This window comes from Microcaecilia unicolor, chromosome 2 (assembly GCF_901765095.1).
Source record: "Microcaecilia unicolor chromosome 2, aMicUni1.1, whole genome shotgun sequence".
NCBI classification, from domain to species: Eukaryota; Metazoa; Chordata; class Amphibia; order Gymnophiona; family Siphonopidae; genus Microcaecilia; species Microcaecilia unicolor.
Window position 1 is genome coordinate 102,351,332 of NC_044032.1, and position 18,876 is coordinate 102,370,207.

At 43.3% G+C, this 18,876-nt stretch overlaps 1 protein-coding gene across 5 annotated transcripts in view; it reads right to left on the minus strand.

Moving 5' to 3' along the window:
• The window catches only part of ELOVL7 (ELOVL fatty acid elongase 7), a 116,159-nt gene that overhangs the window by 1,197 nt on the left and 96,086 nt on the right, over positions 1–18,876 (minus strand). For all 5 annotated transcript variants that reach the window (XM_030193161.1, XM_030193160.1, XM_030193162.1 and 2 more), the window contains one exon: positions 14,514–14,650. In XM_030193161.1, the coding sequence (XP_030049021.1) occupies positions 14,514–14,650 (137 nt within the window). The remainder of the gene's footprint in view (positions 1–14,513; positions 14,651–18,876) is intronic.

Here is an 18,876-nt window from a genome sequence, read left to right on the forward strand (position 1 = left end):
GTAAAGACTTATTCCCATCATGATCAGATATAATGAGGAAATTAACTTTACCTGTTCAAAACACATTTGTGGGTGCATCATCTTATAACCTATACAGAGTTCATTTTAATTTATTTAAGTTTCCTTTACACAACATAGCATCCATGCAATGCAATGCATTATAAACCTCTAGGCAGAAAAGACTCAGCTATTGTCTGATTAGTTGCTCTTTGCTTCCCTCTTGTGGCCATTAATTTCTCATGCAATACAAGATGTTCCAAAGGAAAGATGATTTGCATTTGAGAGTTGTGTGTTCACATAAGGTCATGTCAGAGGTCAGGGAAAATAAAGGGGCTGACATTTTAAAAAAGTGAGACATTCTCTTCCGGTCAATGACATAACACTCCACCATCTTTGGATCTGGAGTGGAGGAGGGCCCAGTGGTTAGTGCATTAGCCCGAGAATGTGGGGAGCCAGGCTCAGTTCCCACTGCAACTCCTTGTGACTCTGAAAAAGTCACTCACCTTCCATTGCCCCAGGTATAAAGTGAGTACCTGTACATAATATGTAAACTGCTCCCTGGAACATCAAATATACACAGAGAATACAACAAAACAGCAGACCCCGAGTTCACCACAATGTTACTGGATGGAAGGAAAAGGTCTCGGACGTCACTGGGTCAAGTCGCCCTGAGCATTTGAACTGGGTCAACAAATAGAACCCCTTGGTGACTATTGTAATCATCAACCAAAAATCCCCTCTTTCCTGATTAATACATATATTTTATATTTTTACATTTTTAATATTTTCAATGTGTTTTTCTTTAAAAATCTATGAAAAAGTGACTGGCAATTGGCAAGATTCATCAATTTGAAATGATACTTATCTGTAATGCATCGATCCCAACAGGCACCGCTTCGCTGCCACTTTTTCAAGGGGTATAGGCCATGGTCCATCATTGCACCGTGAATATCCCTTCTGCCACCAGCAAGTGTGGTGTTCAGTGTTCAAGACTGAGGAGTTTAATTTAGCCAAGATTCTTTTTCAGTGTCCAAGAAGACCCCCGCCCCCCCCGGTGGGATTCAATCAGTGATCCAAGTGTAGGCGCATGATTTCTGTCGTGAACTGCACAATCGGTGCATCAGTTGCCTTGGGCCAAATCATGACCCCTCTTGTTTGTGATCTCTGTTTGCATAAACAGGTGAGAACACAGAGGGTGTGACTGGCTCAAATGGAGCATCTTTTTGACTCTTTGAAGGCGGACCATCGTCTTTGGCACCGGCTGCATTGAACTCCATGGCTGCTCAGACAAACATTCACTGGAAGTGCACAGGCATCCAGTGGGGGCCTGCCTCCACACCAGATGCTGTTAACAGGCCCTGGGACTGGTCAACATAGGACCCGACACCGAGGAGATGCTCAGTTGGAGGCTGAAGTTCTGTGCATCGGTGGAAGCTGAAGAAGCATAAGCATTGGTCTTCCTTGTCAAACAGTGCAGTGAGCACCAAGACATCGGACTCTCCAATACCCGAGAAGCGCCGGCACCGGGAGAACCGCTCCGCTCCGCAGAAGTGGTGCTGGTGAACCTATCATCAAGTAGTCAAGTCCCAGACACCAGTTCGGCACCACGCCTTCTCGACTGCCTCTGCCCGGGCTCCCATACCCCCCGGGCCCTCCCCAAGGCTCCACTGATGCTGGTGCCCAGATCCTAGACACCAACACCTCACAATGTGTCCAAATCTAGGTGTGAGAATGCAGGTGCCTCCTCCTACATCAGGGGAGGAAGCTTCCCCAGAGTCTGAGGAAAGGACTGCACCTCAAGGCTCTTCAGAGCGTGGATATGGTTCCACTAGGTCAAGGCCAGTGCACACTCAATCCCCTGATCCTCAATATGTGGAAGAGTCCAATTGGGATCGCTCTTGGGAATCAGATGAGGATCCACATTACTTCCTGGAGGAGGAGTCATATGGAATCCTGTCTGAGCCCTCACCTCAAGAGAGACAAAAATCTCCTCCAGAGGTGCTCTCTTTCACCAGTTTTGTGAGGAGATGGATGTAGCTGTCCCATTTAAGTTGTAGATGGAGGAGGAGTCCATGGCAGAGATGCTATCTGATCTGGCCTATAAGTCTCCCCTTACAGAAGGGGTCACTGTCACTGCACCCTAACCGTAAGGACGCACTGTTGAACTGGGAATCTCCCCACACAGTGCAGGTCACGCCCAAGAAGGTTGATATGCAGTGCCGTATCCAGAAGGCTCCTGGATTAGAGATGGCCCAGCTACCTCACCATTCCATGCTAGCGAATCTGTTTCTCAAGCAGAAACAGTTCTTGGTCTCATGCCTTGGCACCCCCAGGGCAAGAGGCCAGAACTTTGGATTTGTTTGGGAGGAAAAGGTTTCAGGTCTCAATGCCCACATCCAGTCCTAACAGCTCTACACGAGCGTGTACTTGGCGTGTCTGAGCCGTATGCTTAGTCTTGCGGACTCTGTCCCTTCAGAGCAGGCCGCTGAGCTCGCCAGTTGGCTAACAAGCAGATGGAGTGCAGGCATATACCACTATCTGGACTCCTTTATCCTATTTTAATAAAGCAAAGATACTTACCTGTAGCTTATGTTCGCTAAGGACAGCAGGCAGACTATTCTCACATACCCTCCCACCTCCCCTAGGATTGTCTTTTAGTTTGGACTTTTTGCTTTTTCACCCCTAGAGGACCAGCTCTCACATGGTGAGCAGGAAGGCACCAGAGCATGCGCAGTGGAATGCTGCTTGAAAAGTTTGCACCGAGCTCCATCAGGATGATGTCACTCACACATGAAAATAGTCAGTCTGCTATTCTCTGAGAACAGCAGCTACAGGTAAGTATCTTTGCTTTATTAAAATAGGATAAAGGCGTCCAGGCAGTAGTGTATACTGTGGACCTTATACCAGCTGGTAATCTATTGGTATATTAAGGTCATGTCATTCTTGCCCATCTCAACTGTACTTTCAGAATGGCTGCCCTGACTAGAGATTATAGCAGCCATTTTGAGAAAAAACTAATATGGGCAGGAGCAACTGGAGATCAATCCTGTCCCAACTACACCTCTAGACCACCACGGTTTGTAAGACGTGGGGGAGGGGGTGGAACAAGCAGGATATAGAACAAATTTTCGGCTACCATCAAAAAACACATGATCAGTTTCTATCAAAACCATGGCTGTAGCCTTTCAGCCAAAATGGAAACCTGGCAGAAAAAGGATTCTAGGCCAGTTTTGGCACTGTAACCAAAACTGAAATTCGTTCACCCTCTAACTGGAAGCATAAGAGAAGCAAATTGAAAGTGTCATACTTTAAAGTTAAGACACCTCGGCTCAGCTCCTAAAGGCAGAAGTCCATATTTGAAGAGAGAAATATCAAGCAAACCTCTCCTGGGGGGGCTCCCCAGCTAGTCAGGATGGGGAGCTACCAAGACAAGTCTGGGAGCCACTGTTATGTAGTATAAGGTCCTTCAAAATGGTCCGAGAAGCATCTTCAAAATGAAGTATAACTTTTCTCAAGAGAAGGTGGTGGTAAGAATGGATACGTTTGCTTTCACATTAATACACACCCAACTGGAAACTCCCTGAACAGGAGAATCCAGACCTGCTTTAAAACATTACTATTCTGCACTTAATAAGAATTTCTGTGTTAGCTTTCTAGTCGTGCATCCCCTAGGACAGCAATGATGGTACTGAGGACAAAGTAAGGCTAACTAGGCACACTACATGGGTAAATCACTTCAGCCAGAAGTAGAATGACTAAGACCTCCTAGGTCTAACCCTGGATTCTCAAAGGGAATTCTCAAAAGCCAAGTCATAGAGAGTGAAGCATCATACTCCAATAATTGATCCCTGCTAGAAGCAATTCCTTCTGCTGGGAATTCACAGCAGATGATGCTTTCTAAGACAGAACAGATTGAAAACAAAAGTCGTATTCCAGAGCACCGTGGGGGGGGGGGGGGGGGGGGGGGGGGGTATTAAAACTATCAGAACGTTGTTAGTGGTAATCTGTTGAAGCCTCTGAGGTAACGTAACATCTAGGGCAGTGGTTCCCAAACCTGGTCCTGGAGGCACCTCAGCCAGTCAGGTTTTCAGGATACCCACAATGAATATTCATGAGAGATTTGCTTGCACTGCCTCCACTGCATGCAAATCTCTCTCATGAATATTCATTGTGGATATACTGAAAACCTGACTGGCTGGGGTGCCTCCAGGACCAGGTTTGGGAACCACTGATCTAGGGGGAGGCAGAAAACGTAACAGAAATCTGGACTACAGAAACAAGTAATGACTTCCATCACCTGGAAGAACCTCAAAAATGGTTGTTATTTCTTTCAGAAACAGACATGACCTACCTTAACCATCTGTAAGAACAAAGGACACATAGAAGAGACTCAATTCCCCTGGATCGAATTATCTGTAATACCATCAATTATCACAGCATGAAGTCTCTGTATTCTCCCAAGGACTTTCATTTTGCCCATCCAACAAACTGGACGAAATCCAATTATACTCTGATCTCGAAGAATGTTTTTAGAAAACTGCGCCTGAAGGCACATTTTCACAATAAAGGGACCCCCAACAGACCAGAATACAGTTTTAAACAAAAGAACACTTATTTCACCCCACAGGATGGACAAAACTACAAGCTGGACAACTACATAGAAAGCTTCAGACAGGGTAAAATCACAACTTTCCGACAAAAGAGAATTCTGTACAATCTTACTCCACCAGAAAGAGCGGCCATAAGAACTCTACAAACTAACGAATGCATTATCATCAAACCCGCAGACAAAGGAGGCACAGTGGTAATTATGGACACACAAAAATACATTGAAGAGGGGCACAGACAGCTCTCAGACAATACATACTACAGGAAACTAACAGAGGATCCAACACAGGATTATACAAAGCAGCTAAAAGACCTTATCAGAACATTTCCTAAACAAGTACAGCCACATCTGAAGAAACTCATACCAAACCAGCCTTCTGTGGGCACATTCTACATACTAACCAAAATCCACAAATCTGGAAACCTTGGCAGACCAATCATATCGGGTATTGGCACACTCACGAAGGAAATATCTGGGCTCATAGAGGGAATTCTGAAACCTCTCGTGCACAAAACAAACAGCTTCATAGAAGACACCACAGACTTTCTGAATAAATTGAAAAATAATATCAATTACCACCAAGCGCCCTTCTGGTCACGATGGATGTAGAATCACTATACAGCAACATTCCCCATGCGGATGGCATAGCTGCATGTGGGAGGCTCCTAAAAACATCCACACTGGACCATCAATACTCACCAGAAACTATTACAAAATTAATCAAATTTATTTTAACTCACAACTACTTCCGCTTTAACAATGATAATATCTACAAATAATGGGCACTAGGACAGCACCCCAATATGCCAACCTCTTTATGGCTGAGCTGGAAGAAACATTCCTGAATACATACCAGACCAAACCCCTAAAATACTACCGGTACATTGATGACATTTTTATGATTTGGACTGACGGGGAAAAAACTCTGAAACAATTTTACTATTCCTTCAATACATACCATCCTACAATCAGATTCAAAATTGACTACTCCCCAGAAAAAGTCAAATTTTTGGACACCACGGTCTCAATCAGCGCTGACTATATACAAATATCTATATACAAGAAACCCACAGACAGATGCAGCTACCTCCACAACTCCCAGCTTCCACCCTTCACATACAAAAAAGAGTCCATTATTACATCCAAGCCACAAGATACCACCGTATCTGCTCTGACCCAAGGGACAGAGACAGACACCTTGAAATCCTGACTGCATCCTTTGAACAGAAAGGCTACAACCCCAAAATAATCTCCAAGAATATTGCCTCCTCCCTCAAAACACCCAGGGAAAATCTGCTACAGTGCAAAGGAAAAAAGCCACACACAGAATCCCCCTTATAGTGACATACAACCCAGAGCTGGAAAAATTAAGAAAAATCATAAAGATCTTCAGCCTCTACTCCAGGAGGATGAATACTGAAAGAGATATTCCCATCCCCACCAGTGCTGGCTTTCCGACAGCACCCAACTTAAAACATAAGCTAATCAGAAGTAAGCTCCCAACACAGACTCAAAAAGAAGAGAATGGCACACATCCTTGCAATATATCCAGCTGCAAGCTATGCCCAAAAACATTTCAACAGGACGTCCACAGTCCTTCACAAAGGAAAAATATTCACATAAAGGAATCCTTTACATGCTCATCTTTCCAATGTGGTATACATCATCAGTGTAAAAAATTGTGACAAGGATGCTATATGGAGAACCAAGCCGATTGCTAGACTAGATTTAATTACATAGACATCACATGACAAAATGCCAGTGCCCAGCCAGGATATGCCACGCCTGTGGGGAGCTCTTTACAAAACCAGAACACTGTACCCAGTGATTTCATAGTAAGAATCCTAAAAGGTAACTTTAAAACAATACAGGAACGTAAGACCTTTGAAGTCAGAATGATTAACTATTTTGACACCCACCAGACAGGACTTAAAGATCTGGGTTTTCTAGCCCATTATAAACCATAAAGTTGTACTGCTCTGTTTGTCACCCTCTTGTCTCCATGCATATCTCACCTATCCACCCCCATCCTGTTAGACTCACTGAAATGCTTTGATGTTCCCATGCATATCTCCCGGTCTCTCACCTATCCAACCCCTATACTGTCACTGAAATGCTTTGATGTTTCACTTATATATACTGTCATCTACCAACATTTGCTTATTTCCGATCTGATGAAGAAGGGCAACCTTCTAAAGCTAATCAAGAAATGTATTATGTCCAATAAAAAAGGTATCTTATTTTCTTTTCCATGTTTTATTTCTATTGATTACCTTTAAAAGTGGACTAACACGGCTACCACACCTCTCTGTAATACAAGAAATATTAAAATCTTCAGTGCTGCTGTTCAAGTTAGCGACAGTTTCCCACTCAAAAACAGGAGTGCCACTACAGAACTCCTGCTCATTCTACAAATGAAGCAAGGTATCGTAGATGAGAAGACCAAACACAGACTGACTATATTCCCAAGAACAGAGCTGAAAAGCCAAAGCAGACAGAAGATCTAAAGAAAAACTGAATGAGTTGCAACTTAACCAGCTCAAAATCACTGCTGCTTACTGGCGTTCCAGCGCCGTTAGTGCTAGAGCTGCAACAGAACACAACACATGACTATCTGGGAGCAACCTTAGCGATCTCTGAAAGCGTCGGAGTAGACTAAAAAAATGAAGCACCTAGAAGATTAAGTGAATCTAGGTGGCATCTGTATCGTTCAGTGCACTAGGCCGTTCTTAAAAAAGGTGATTTAAAAAAAGGAACCCTGGAATGGAAGAAATTGTGGAATTGTGAACAAGGTATAAAACACCTCATTTGTATTAGACCTGTATTGAAAAGATATTTTAGTGCAAAGCCACAAAGGTAGAATTGACTTACATATAAGGTGAGCTGAAGGAAACCTGTGACATGGAGAAGAAAAATGCTAAGACAACTCCAGGAAGAAACAGAAAGCTAATGTGCTATAGAAAACGCCAGCTGCCCAAAAGAATGCAGTCCTAGATGGCACTCTGGGAGTAGCTGTGCACTCAATATTGCCCAAAATGTAGCCAAAATTAGTATCAGGATTTCCAGTCTCTTGATGTGTTGGTCTAAGAATGTATGTCAAGGACTCTCTAGAAAATTTAGGGAGCTAAGGCTTCTGGGCCTCACAGCTACTTTCATCCATCTAATAATACTATCATCGGATCACTGCTAGCCTCAGGTAGAGAAGATCCACTGGCTAGGGGACTACTAATAGGCGAGGGCCAGAAGGAACCTGCAAGGGGACAGGAAATCCATATTAACACTGCCTGAACAGAATCACTATGTATTGTTTGGAGATGAACTTAACCATTCACTGGTAATTCAAAAAAAAAAAAAAAAATCAGGAGACTGCTAATGTCCAAATACTTGTTTTTCTGTTCTCTCAGGACACCTGGCATATCAAAAACACTGAAGAAAAAAAGGTTTAAGATACAGAGGCCAGCTTCCCAATTGCAATCTTTAGCTATCCTGTTTCTTGAAGGTCTCAAACCTATCTGCCAAGGTATCAAGAACTCGAAGACAAGCCAGGCTATAACCTTGGACCTGTAGAATAGAAGACAGCTGTTTAGCATGGAGTCTTCCTTTAGCATGGAGTCTTTCCTCACCCCCCCCCCCCCCAATAAATGTAGTCATAAAAGGAAAACCACTGACACAGGTCTTGATGACAAAATTCCCAAATAGTACCCACATGCAAAAGAGGGTGAACACTATACTGGCACTACCGTGTCCCAGTAACTGTTATAACCTGTAGTTTTCAGGCTGAAATTGAATAGCTGTATCATCTCAGGTTTGCTCCAGCTTAGGAATTAGCTAATAAGCTCTTCTCCCAGAAGAGAAAAATTGTGAAAAAATCATTACTACTGCCTCCAAGGAGCACACACTCCTTCTACTGCTTCAGCGATAGGAGAATTAAATGTAGGAAAAGTAAAGAAAAACAGTTCTGCAAAATTAGTTCCTATAACAAAAAGAGTAAAACTCGTGCTCCCAGGAACATAACAGCTTAGAGAGGCCAAGAAATTCACTTCTCAGATTAAGATGGCTGTTCTTTCTGTGCTTCCACCTGTAGATGTGGGTGAACCTGGACACTCCTAAAGCGCCTTTTTTGTTAATTCCACCAGTAAAAACATTCAGGCACTGGCCTGACTCGGAGTCTGCACAGGAGAAAGCCATCAAGATCTATGTCTATCTGGAATGCATCCGTCAAACTTCTAACAAAAAGGCATTTCAAGTATTACCTCAGGAGCACAGGGCCTCCACTCCATGTGCCTAGCGCTTCCACCAGCTGCCTTCCAGGTGCTGTGGAGGACTTGCAGCCCATCTACACATCTTCACAGCCTACTCCAGGGTCTCCACTCCAGGTGCCTAGCACTTCCACCAGCTGCTTCCAGGTGCTATGGAGGACTTGCAGCCCATCTACATATCCTCACAGCCTTCTCCGGGGTGACTCCCAGGTCCACCCCGATCCACCGAGGGCCTCCGCTCCAGGTGCCACGCGCCTAACAACACACAAAACATTTTCTCTACACTGTTTGTATTTTCTCTCTGCTATTTCTTGTGCTCCAGTACAGTTTCTCTTCTTGGTGTTTTCCCTTCCCAATCTCTTTCTTCATCTGAAACCACTGTATACCGCAGAAACATATTGCCCACCTTCTACTTTCATCATCTCACCATTTTTTTGTCTTCTCCCTTCTTCTCAGCTCTGAATCTTCAGTATTTCCTTCCTTTCATTCAACCATCTCCATTCTGTCTGGGTAGATCTCATCTTCGTCGCTGTCATCATGCTTCTCCTACTCTTCTCTGTACTCTGGCTCCTCCTCCTGCTGTCCACTGGGGATATCAATTCCAATCCTGGTCCTCCACATCATCTCTCATCCAAATCTGTTCCTCTCCTCTCACCTTCTTCTCTGCCTTTCTCATGTGCTCTGTGGAATGCCTGCTTGTCTGCAACAAACTTTCCTACATCCACAACCTCTTTATCTCTATCTGCTTGCCCAGAGACTAATTTTGCCCTGAAGACTCTGCTTCATTGTAACATAAGTGTGTCACGGAACCCGGGATGGTGAGCCCTTGGGCTGCAGCCAGGCTACAACAGACAAGTCCTCCAGGGAGGCACAGAGCAGAGGCGAACCAGGCACTGAATACAAACAGGATACCAGACATGGCAAATAGACAGCACACTCAAGACAAGCAACAAGCACTGCCAGAAAAGGGAGATAGACCACTCAGGTGGGCCTCACGGCCAATCTGGAACCCACTCGTACAGAGTCCAAGCGTACGGGCCTCACGGCTGAACTGGAACCGAATCATAGCAGAGGGAAGGGAAAAGAAACAGAACGGAATCTCTTGAGCAAGTACTACTCAAGCAGTGCACACACACTGCATTAAATAGAGCCACAAACAAGGGGTCAAAAGACCCTACACACATGCTCAAAGAAACTGAAGGGGAAAAGACAATCCCACTTAGACTTTGGGGAAAATCCACTATTTCTGGGATAAGCAGTATAAAATGTTTTGTACTTTTTGGGGATCTTGCCAGGTATTTGTGACCTGGATTGGTCACTGTTGGAAACAGGATGCTGGGCTTGATGGACCTTTGGTCTGTCCCAGTATGGCAATACTTATGTACTTAAGACTCACATGGTAGAAACCACAAGTAAAAGATAAGAAAACCACACAGGAAGGCAGCACAGGCCTGGGCTAATAGTCCCAGCTAATCAGAAGAACCACCCACTCAAGCACAAACAGAACGAAACAGAGAGGATACTCAGCGCTGTGCTAGATCCACAGCTATAAACGAATAATCCTAACCAAGTCAAACAGAAATCACACAGAGAGGTAGCTCAAGGCTGAGCTAGTAGTCACAGCTAAACGGAAGAACCATCCACTCAGAATCAAAACAGAGAGGATGCACAGGACCTTGCTAGTAGACACAGCTAAACAGAAGAACGGCCCACTTGTGCCACACAGAGAGACCGCTCAAGGCTGCGATAGTAGTTACAGTTAAATGAATAAGCAATCCATTCAAACACAGCCAGAAACCTCACAGAGAGCACTCTTACAGAAAGCCCACAGAAAAACTCAAGACAAGGCCACACAAAGGAACATTCATGGCTATGCCACTTAGCACTCAAGGATAAGGGAAGCCACTCATGAAGGAACACTCTAAGCTGTGCCACACAGCACTCAGGGAGGAGGGAAGCCACTCAAAGGAATACACTAGGCTGTGCCACACAGCACTCAAGGGAAAAGGGAAGCCTCTCAAAGGAACACTCTAGGCTGTACCATACAGCACTCAGGGAAGAGGGAAGCCACTCAAAGGAATACTCAAGGGTGTGCCACCAGGCACTCAAGGGAAAAAAGGGAAGCCACTCATAAGAATACACTAGGTTGCCACACAGCACTCAAGGGAAAAGAGAAGCCACTCATAGGAACACTAGGCTGTACCATATAGCACTCAAGGATAAAGGGAAGCCACCTACAGGAATACACAAGGCTGTGCCACACAGCACTCAAGGGAAAAGGGGAGCCAACTATAGGAACACACTCTAGGCTGTACCATACAGCACTCAGGGAAAAGGGAAAAGTAAGCAAACAGGGAAAGCTGCCTTTACATACATGGATCAGATAAGGAGCAATGCTCACAAGAATTAGGAGACACAGCAAAGAGTTAAAGCAGGCTAAAGGGAAGGGCTACTTTTAATACACATCAGAAAGAAGCAGAGCTTACACTGCAGTCAAAGGTTTAAAGCAAACAAAGGGGAAAACAATATTCTTAACAGAACTCAGCCAGGAAGGGAAAGGAAAGGCAGGCAGAGACAGAGCACACCCAGCTGCATGGAAGTAAGGTAATCAAAGAAAGCAGCTAGGCTAGGGAAGCAAAGTAATCAAGGAAAGCAGCTGGGCTGGCAACAACCAGCTCTCTGAACAGCGAAAGGTAACAAGGAAAACCACACAAGGAAACAGAACAGGCTTATGCTGGAGAGCCTACATAACAAGGAAGGAATCTATTCAGGTTGAAACCAGAACCACACACAGAAAATCAGAACAGGGCTTCGCTTGGAAGTAAAGCTAACAGGCTAGTAATCCATACAGGTTTAAAGCAGAACACCACACACACAGAGAAACAGAAGAGGGCTTTAAGCAGAACACCACACACACAGAGAAACAGAAGAGGGCTTTAAGCAGAACACCACACACACAGAGAAACAGAAGAGGGCTTTAAGCAGAACACCACACACACAGAGAAACAGAAGAGGGCTTTAAGCAGAACACCACACACACAGAGAAACAGAAGAGGGCTTTAAGCAGAACACCACACACAGAGAAACAGAAGAGGGCTTTACTTGAAAGCAAACCTAACAGGGAAGTAATCCATACAGATTCAAACCAAAACCACTCAGAGGGCTCGAGGTTGTGCCCAGAGGCATAGCATAACAAGACAACCAGTTCCCTCAGAATCAAACAACAGTACAAGAAGAAAAAGGAAAATAGACCTGTCACAAAGGCAACGCAGGAAAGCTAACTGGGTCCTTATAAAGGAGTAGGCTGATGCTGTCACAAGTAGGATATGAAACAGAAGCCGGGAGGCCAAAACGAGGCTTGGCTAACAGGAAGAACAATGGGGGGAAAGGCAGACTGGAGAGGTCACAGAGCTAGATACAGAGAAACAGTAGGTCTGAACATAAGAGCACGGCCACAACCGTGACAAAGTGATGGCAGATAAAGACCTGAATGGTTCATCCACCTGTGGCCTTGTGGCATGGAGGTTACCTTTCTCCCATACTCCTCACCTGGTTGGCTGTGGAGATGGTGTCGAGCTACTACCCTCACACTCTTGCAGATTTCAGCCTCTTCTTCCACCTCAGTCTCACTGCTTTTCTTCCTTTGAAGTCCACTCCATCTATCAATTCATCCCTCTACCTCTCTGAATAGCAGTCATTTATCACGCCCCCCCCCCCCCCCCCCCCGATAAGTCCATTTCTTCCTCTCTCACTGATATTAACTCCTGGCTTTCCTTCTTTCTTGAACCTTCATCTCCTTCCCTCATTCTCTGCGACTTTAACATTCATGCTAATGATCCCTCTATTATGATTCTCAGTTTCTCACGTTAACATGCTCTTTCAACCTTCAACTGTACTCCACTACCCCTACTCACCAGAATGGCCAATGTCTTGATCTTATCTTCTTCTCCAACTGCTCACTCTCCAGTTTCTGCGCCTCAGCTCTTCCCTTCTCTGACCATCATCTGATAACTTTCAAACTTAAACACCCTCCCCCTCATCCCATCCAATCTCCACCAATACATTTAGGAATCTTCAGGCTATTGACTCTTCTACTCCATCCTACAGTGTTTCAAACCTCTTGTCAACCACTATGTTATCCGAGTCTGTCCAATTCCTCACTCTATTGAACTCCAACTGAGATGGTTAAGTCCTCTCAAAGCGATTAGACCACCTTGAATGAGGTTTGGACAGTTGTAGATCTGAGACTTCTCCTGGGGACTTTGAGACAATTTTTTTTGTCTGAACAAACAGTGAAGAAATTGATAATAGGAAACTGCAAAATGTGGTTTCTAGGATATTGATGTTTGATTCTCAAGTTAATACTTTAGCATCTGTAGTTTCTCCTAACAAAGAGGTGGCACGACCATTGGGACAATAGAGCAGTGGCTGAGAGCCCACAGTAGTAGGAGGCCCGTCCTCCACTAGCAAGTGGTTTGGGGCCCGTGACCCTTATTGCCTGGGGGCCCAGAACACTGTCAGTCCATCCCTGTTCTAAAGGGAAGTATTCCTTAAATGTTCACAAACATTTGGAATTTTTGCTGTAAAAATTGGTAATCATTTTTTTAAAAATTTTTCTAACTCTACCTATACTGTAGCTCCTCTAGAATTGCTGAAGAAATACTTGAGAGAAATATTATTAAAACCACAAGCTCCAGCATTAGCTATGGATATTATATATTGTATTCCTTGAGGAACTAGATTTCTGAGCAGAAAGGGGCCTTAGAACCTTTTCTCTCTCCCTCTAGTCTGGATTATCTCTGAGTTTCTTGAGTCGTCTCAAAATTGTATAGCAACTTGTGCTACTCTTTGTTTACTTTTCAATCTGAATCTCAAAAAAGGTCTATTTTCCTAAGAAACATGTTGCCTTTTGTGGGTAGCAGATCTACAATATATTTTCCCAGTCTGTGGCAACTAACAATTGAAGAGGAATACTCTTTTTAGCTTTAAAACCTAGAGTTTTAGCCTTAGGTACTACATTCTTTTTAAACTTTCCTTGCAAGTCTTTGGTCATGTTCGGGAATGATTAATTTAGTTTCATGGATCCAGTTCATTTAGAACATTTCCTATCTGAAAAGTCAGTTGCAGTTTAAAGTCTGATTACATCACTGCTTCGTCTTGGTGTGCTGGGTAGTATATTTAAGTTTATTAGATTATGTTGGCCTGCAGTTATAGGTATGGGCTTGTGGTAACTGTTGTGGGGTTTTCCCCCTCTTTTCTGCTTTTGTAATGGGTAATTTTATGTTTCTTTTCATGTTAATCATTAAATATTTGTATTGATCATAAAAATTGAAATAAGAAATACATTTTTAAAATTTATATGCTGACATCACATCTGACCATTTTGTTATGCATTCACTGTACTCTACAAGATCCTTCATCCTACTTATGGCAACACAACCCTCCACCAGTATTTCCAAGCCTAACATATTGATCTAGAAAAAATGTTACACAACAAATGCAGATAAAATTGTTTCTCCCTCATGTTAAATTAGTTTTCCAAGAACTGACAGATAAATAATGGACACCAAAAACACACAATTAAGAATCCACTTATAAACAGAAGCAGATGGTATTTTAAAAGAGTTTGATTGGAAACTACTTACAAGCTGCACAGATGTCAAGTGTTTTTTCCACCACAGGTATTTCTGATAGGCCGGTCCGAGAGCAGACAATCCGTAGTAGGTATACATGATCATATGTACTACACAGTTTATCAAAGCATGGAATGTACCCAAACCACCTAAGGAGCAGAAAAAAAAAAGATCAGATTTTTTGAGTAATATTTCAAATGTAATAGCTAACAGTGGTTGGCTGGCAGCTTTTTTGTTTGTTTGTTTGTTTGTTTTATAGCTCCTTGCTTTGCAGACTTTTTATCGAGCTGATGAAACTCTATATCACCATATTAAGGTACAAGGTACAAAGCTGGAAATTAAGTTATCACTGGCCATTTTTGTGGTTATTTTGTGTTAGTCACTTTTAAGTGCAATATGGCTGACACAATCTCAGATTTTGTTTTATTGCTAAGAGAAGGGTAGTTGTGACAAAGGGCTCAAGGTTATGCTGCCCTGAACCAACTTTTGCTTTTGCACACCCTAACTTGTGGTCATATATATGGTAGCAACTGTGCAGATTTTGGATTTGATACTATGAGAATGGCCCCACAGCAGAAGAACTCAAATAACATAGGCTAACAAATAGTGGGGGTCTTTTACTAAAGGTTAGCTCGAGTTATCTGCAGTAGGTCCCATTTTATTCCTATGGGCCCTGTTGCAGATAACTCTAGCTAATCTTTAGTAAAAGACCCCCAGTATGTAAAATACCAACAGCCAATTAGTCTGTTTGAAACAGCAGGTCATATAATTCAATACTGTTTAAAAGTTATTTAAACTGAATTTACATAGAGGAGGATAGACTTCAGAAGAGTAAAGGCAGCACTATTCTTCTGAAGTCTTTCCTCCTCCATTTAAATTTTATTTAAATACCTTTTAAACAGTATTGAATTATATAACTTGCTGTTTCAAACAGACTAATTGCTTTTGGTATCCCTCACCAGGAGAGACATTTGATCATTTTATTTTTCCAATTGGCTTGGTCTGGGCTGTTTAGCATTTCCTCATGTTGGTTTTATCCCAAACCCTTTTCCATGATTTCACTTCCATTTTTATTTCCTCCTTCCCTCTGTCTTCTTCCCCTACATGTCTCTGATTTTGAGCTTTCCATTTTCCTCATCTGCCTTTCATTCCTCATTGTTCCCCCTCCCTTATCATGCATCACCTTTCTTTTTCTTACTTTCCAAATCCTCCCATTCCCCACTTGTCTTTTTCCTTCCCCAGGCTAGGGTCAGGGTATGGGTGTGGCTAGGATGGTGTATGGAGCAAGTTAAAATCCTTAGAGTGGGGGACAACACCTCTGTCAACAGTAAAAGGACAGTGGAACACTTTTGAACACAGCATGGAATGAGTCCTTCACTATGTGGCTCTGGTGCAGCTGTATCAGCTGTCTCCCCAGTACTTCTGTTACTGATGGTAATGTGCACACAGAATATACTCCAGAAATTGTATGGCAAAAAAATAAAAATAATGCACCAAATTAATACAACATATTAAGCAGAACAATATTTGCGGTATTCTAGAAATATTAGCAAGTACTTTAACACTTGGCTCCCAGACAGATCTAGCTCCCTACTCCAGCATCTTCCTGTTCTTCAAGTAGCAGTGACGATCAGCAACACTAATAGAAATCTTGCGGTTAATAGCAACCATAAAATGATTTGCCTATCAGTTTTTTGGCAGGTTGCCAAATGGCCACTAGGTTTCAAATCTGCTGGCCTTTAGTTTATTATTGAGTTAACAAGTATGTTTGGAATATGTTTTATCAATATTAGTCTGAGAACCAAGGTTCAAATCCCACCGCCACTCCTTGAGATCATGGACAAATCACATAACCTTCCTTGACCTCAGGTACAAACAGATTGTAAGCCTCTCAGAAACAGGAAAATATCTACTGTACTTGAATATAACTTGCATTGAGCTACAACTGAAAGAAGCATAAGCTAAATCCAAATCCACAATCTAGTACTAGGCATACTGTGAAGTAATAAAAAAATGACCTACAAAATCACTCAGGACCTATAAAGCAATTCTACCATAACAGTACTAACTTCCAGGGGTCACACAAGGGCCTTCCTAGGAAAAAGCATAAGCATTGCAGTGGGCAGTATAACATCACTACACCTAATAGAAAACTAAAAAAGCTGGATTACTAAACATCAATCCCACACAGAATCAATGCTAACAGAATACCCAGCCTCTCTCAAACACTGGTAAGCCCTCAAGTATCTATATAAATAAAATCCCCCCTCAGACGTTCTGAAGCTCACTCCATCTGTCCTGAACTCCTGTCCTCCTGGTAGGCTAGGCTATTCGGACTACTCACCCTCAGCCACGCCCATCTGCACATAAAAAGCACCCTCAACGTTCTAAAGCACACTCTGAGGCTTCAACAGTTCGTATGTTCGAAGCTCTGTAACCATTTTTAAGCACACTACATCTCTGCCCCGTCCTGACCTATCAGAGAAGGGAGGAGTGTCACAGCTGCACCGCTCTGACCTATCAAAGGGAGCTGAAACAGGAAAAGGGAGGAGCGTCACCCCAAATGACGGACCTATCAGAGGGAAGTCAAATAGAAGAAGGGAGGAGCGTCAGAGGCCAAGGGGACGGCCGTATCTAAGTCTCATAGGTTTCCTTGCTTTCTTTTCAGTGTATTGCAGCTGCAGCCACTTAGGTAAGTCTAGCAAGCCTGTCAGCTACTGAATACAGAAATAGCATGTGGGAACTTGCTCCATTTTGTTCTCTGGAATGCAGTGATTATTATACAAATGGTCTTGCTTTCATTATTTTGGTAGGGACTGCCTTCATGACTGTCCACAGTCCCCCCAGTCCTGACACGGGGGACAGGGAAGGACACTCACTGTCTCACATAAGCACTCGCACACACTCACTCTCACATACACACATGCTCTCTCACAGACACACTCACACCCACTCTCTGTCACACACACACACTTGCACATTCTCACTCTCACACAGTCACTCTCACAGACACTCTCTCAAACATACACACTCCGCGCAAAACCTTGCTAGCGCCCGTTTCATTTCAGCCAGAAATGGGCCTTTTTTACTAGTAGAATAAATAAAATATGTAGACAAAAATTAAACTGTACCCCCAAGAAGCTACACTGCATATGGTGCAACACCAAAGAAATAGAAACAGTGACACATGTCCCTTTGTACTATAGAAATATAAAAAGAGCAGATGTAAATTTAAAAAAACTGACATAATCCAATTGCTACATTAGAAATTAACACATAAAACGAAAACAGAATATAAGGTAATCTTTTTTTTTTTTGGACTAATTTATTACAGTTTTTCACTAGTTTTCAGCGGCCAAAACATCCTTCCTTAATTTTGTACAAGCATACTTATAACAGAAGACTGTCCCGACCTGAAAAAGATGGTTTAGGCCTCCAAAAGCTAGTCAAAAATACATTTAGTCAAAAAGTCATCATCTTATTTTGCTTCTTGTGTTTTATTTATGTTTATTAACTTTTTAAACTGGACTAATACCGCCACCACATTACTTCATCCTAAGTTAAAAGTAAAATTCTATTTTTTTACCTTTCTTGTCTATGTAATTATTTTTTTTTTAATTATGTTAGCCCCAGTCTCTAGTTACTCTTTCCAAGGGTCTCCTTTTTCTTTTCCGACTTCACCTACTAAACTACATCTATCTCTAGCACTGAGCTGTTCCTTTCAGCTTTCTTCCATTTTTTTCTGCCTATCCATTCAGATTTCATTCATGTTATCCAGACTTTAACCTCCCTCTTTTTACTGCGTCTACCTATAGCTTTCCATTTCTTTCCCCCACTCTGACCCTCCCATTCTCCTTCCTCTTACTCCCCAGTCTTTCACTAACTCTTTGCTTCCTCCCCCTTCCATCCAGCATCTCCTTTCCCTTCCCTTGCCATCCAAGCTTATCTCCTGTCTTTCTCTGTCTCTCTCCATCATCTAGCACCCCTCTTTTGTGTCTCTCCCCCCCCCCCCCCAGCCAGCATCCCCTCTCTTGTCTCCCTCTCCCCGTCCAGTATCTCCTCGCTGTTTCTCTCCCCCCTGCACCCACTATCCAGCATGGACCCTATGTCTCCCTGCTTCTGGCATGCAGCATTGCCCATTACACTTTCCTCCCTCTCCTACCTTGCCCATTCAGCATTGCCCTCTTTTCTTTCTCTGCACATAAAGCATTGTCCCGTCTCTCACTCTCCCCCCATGAAGTATTTCCTCTGTCTCTCCTTCCCAGCCCCCATCATCCAGCACTGCCCTTTTATCTCTCTTCCCCTAGCATGAAGCACTACCCATGTCTTCCTCCCTCCCTGTCCCCATCCCCACTTCATTCAGCATTGCTAGTGC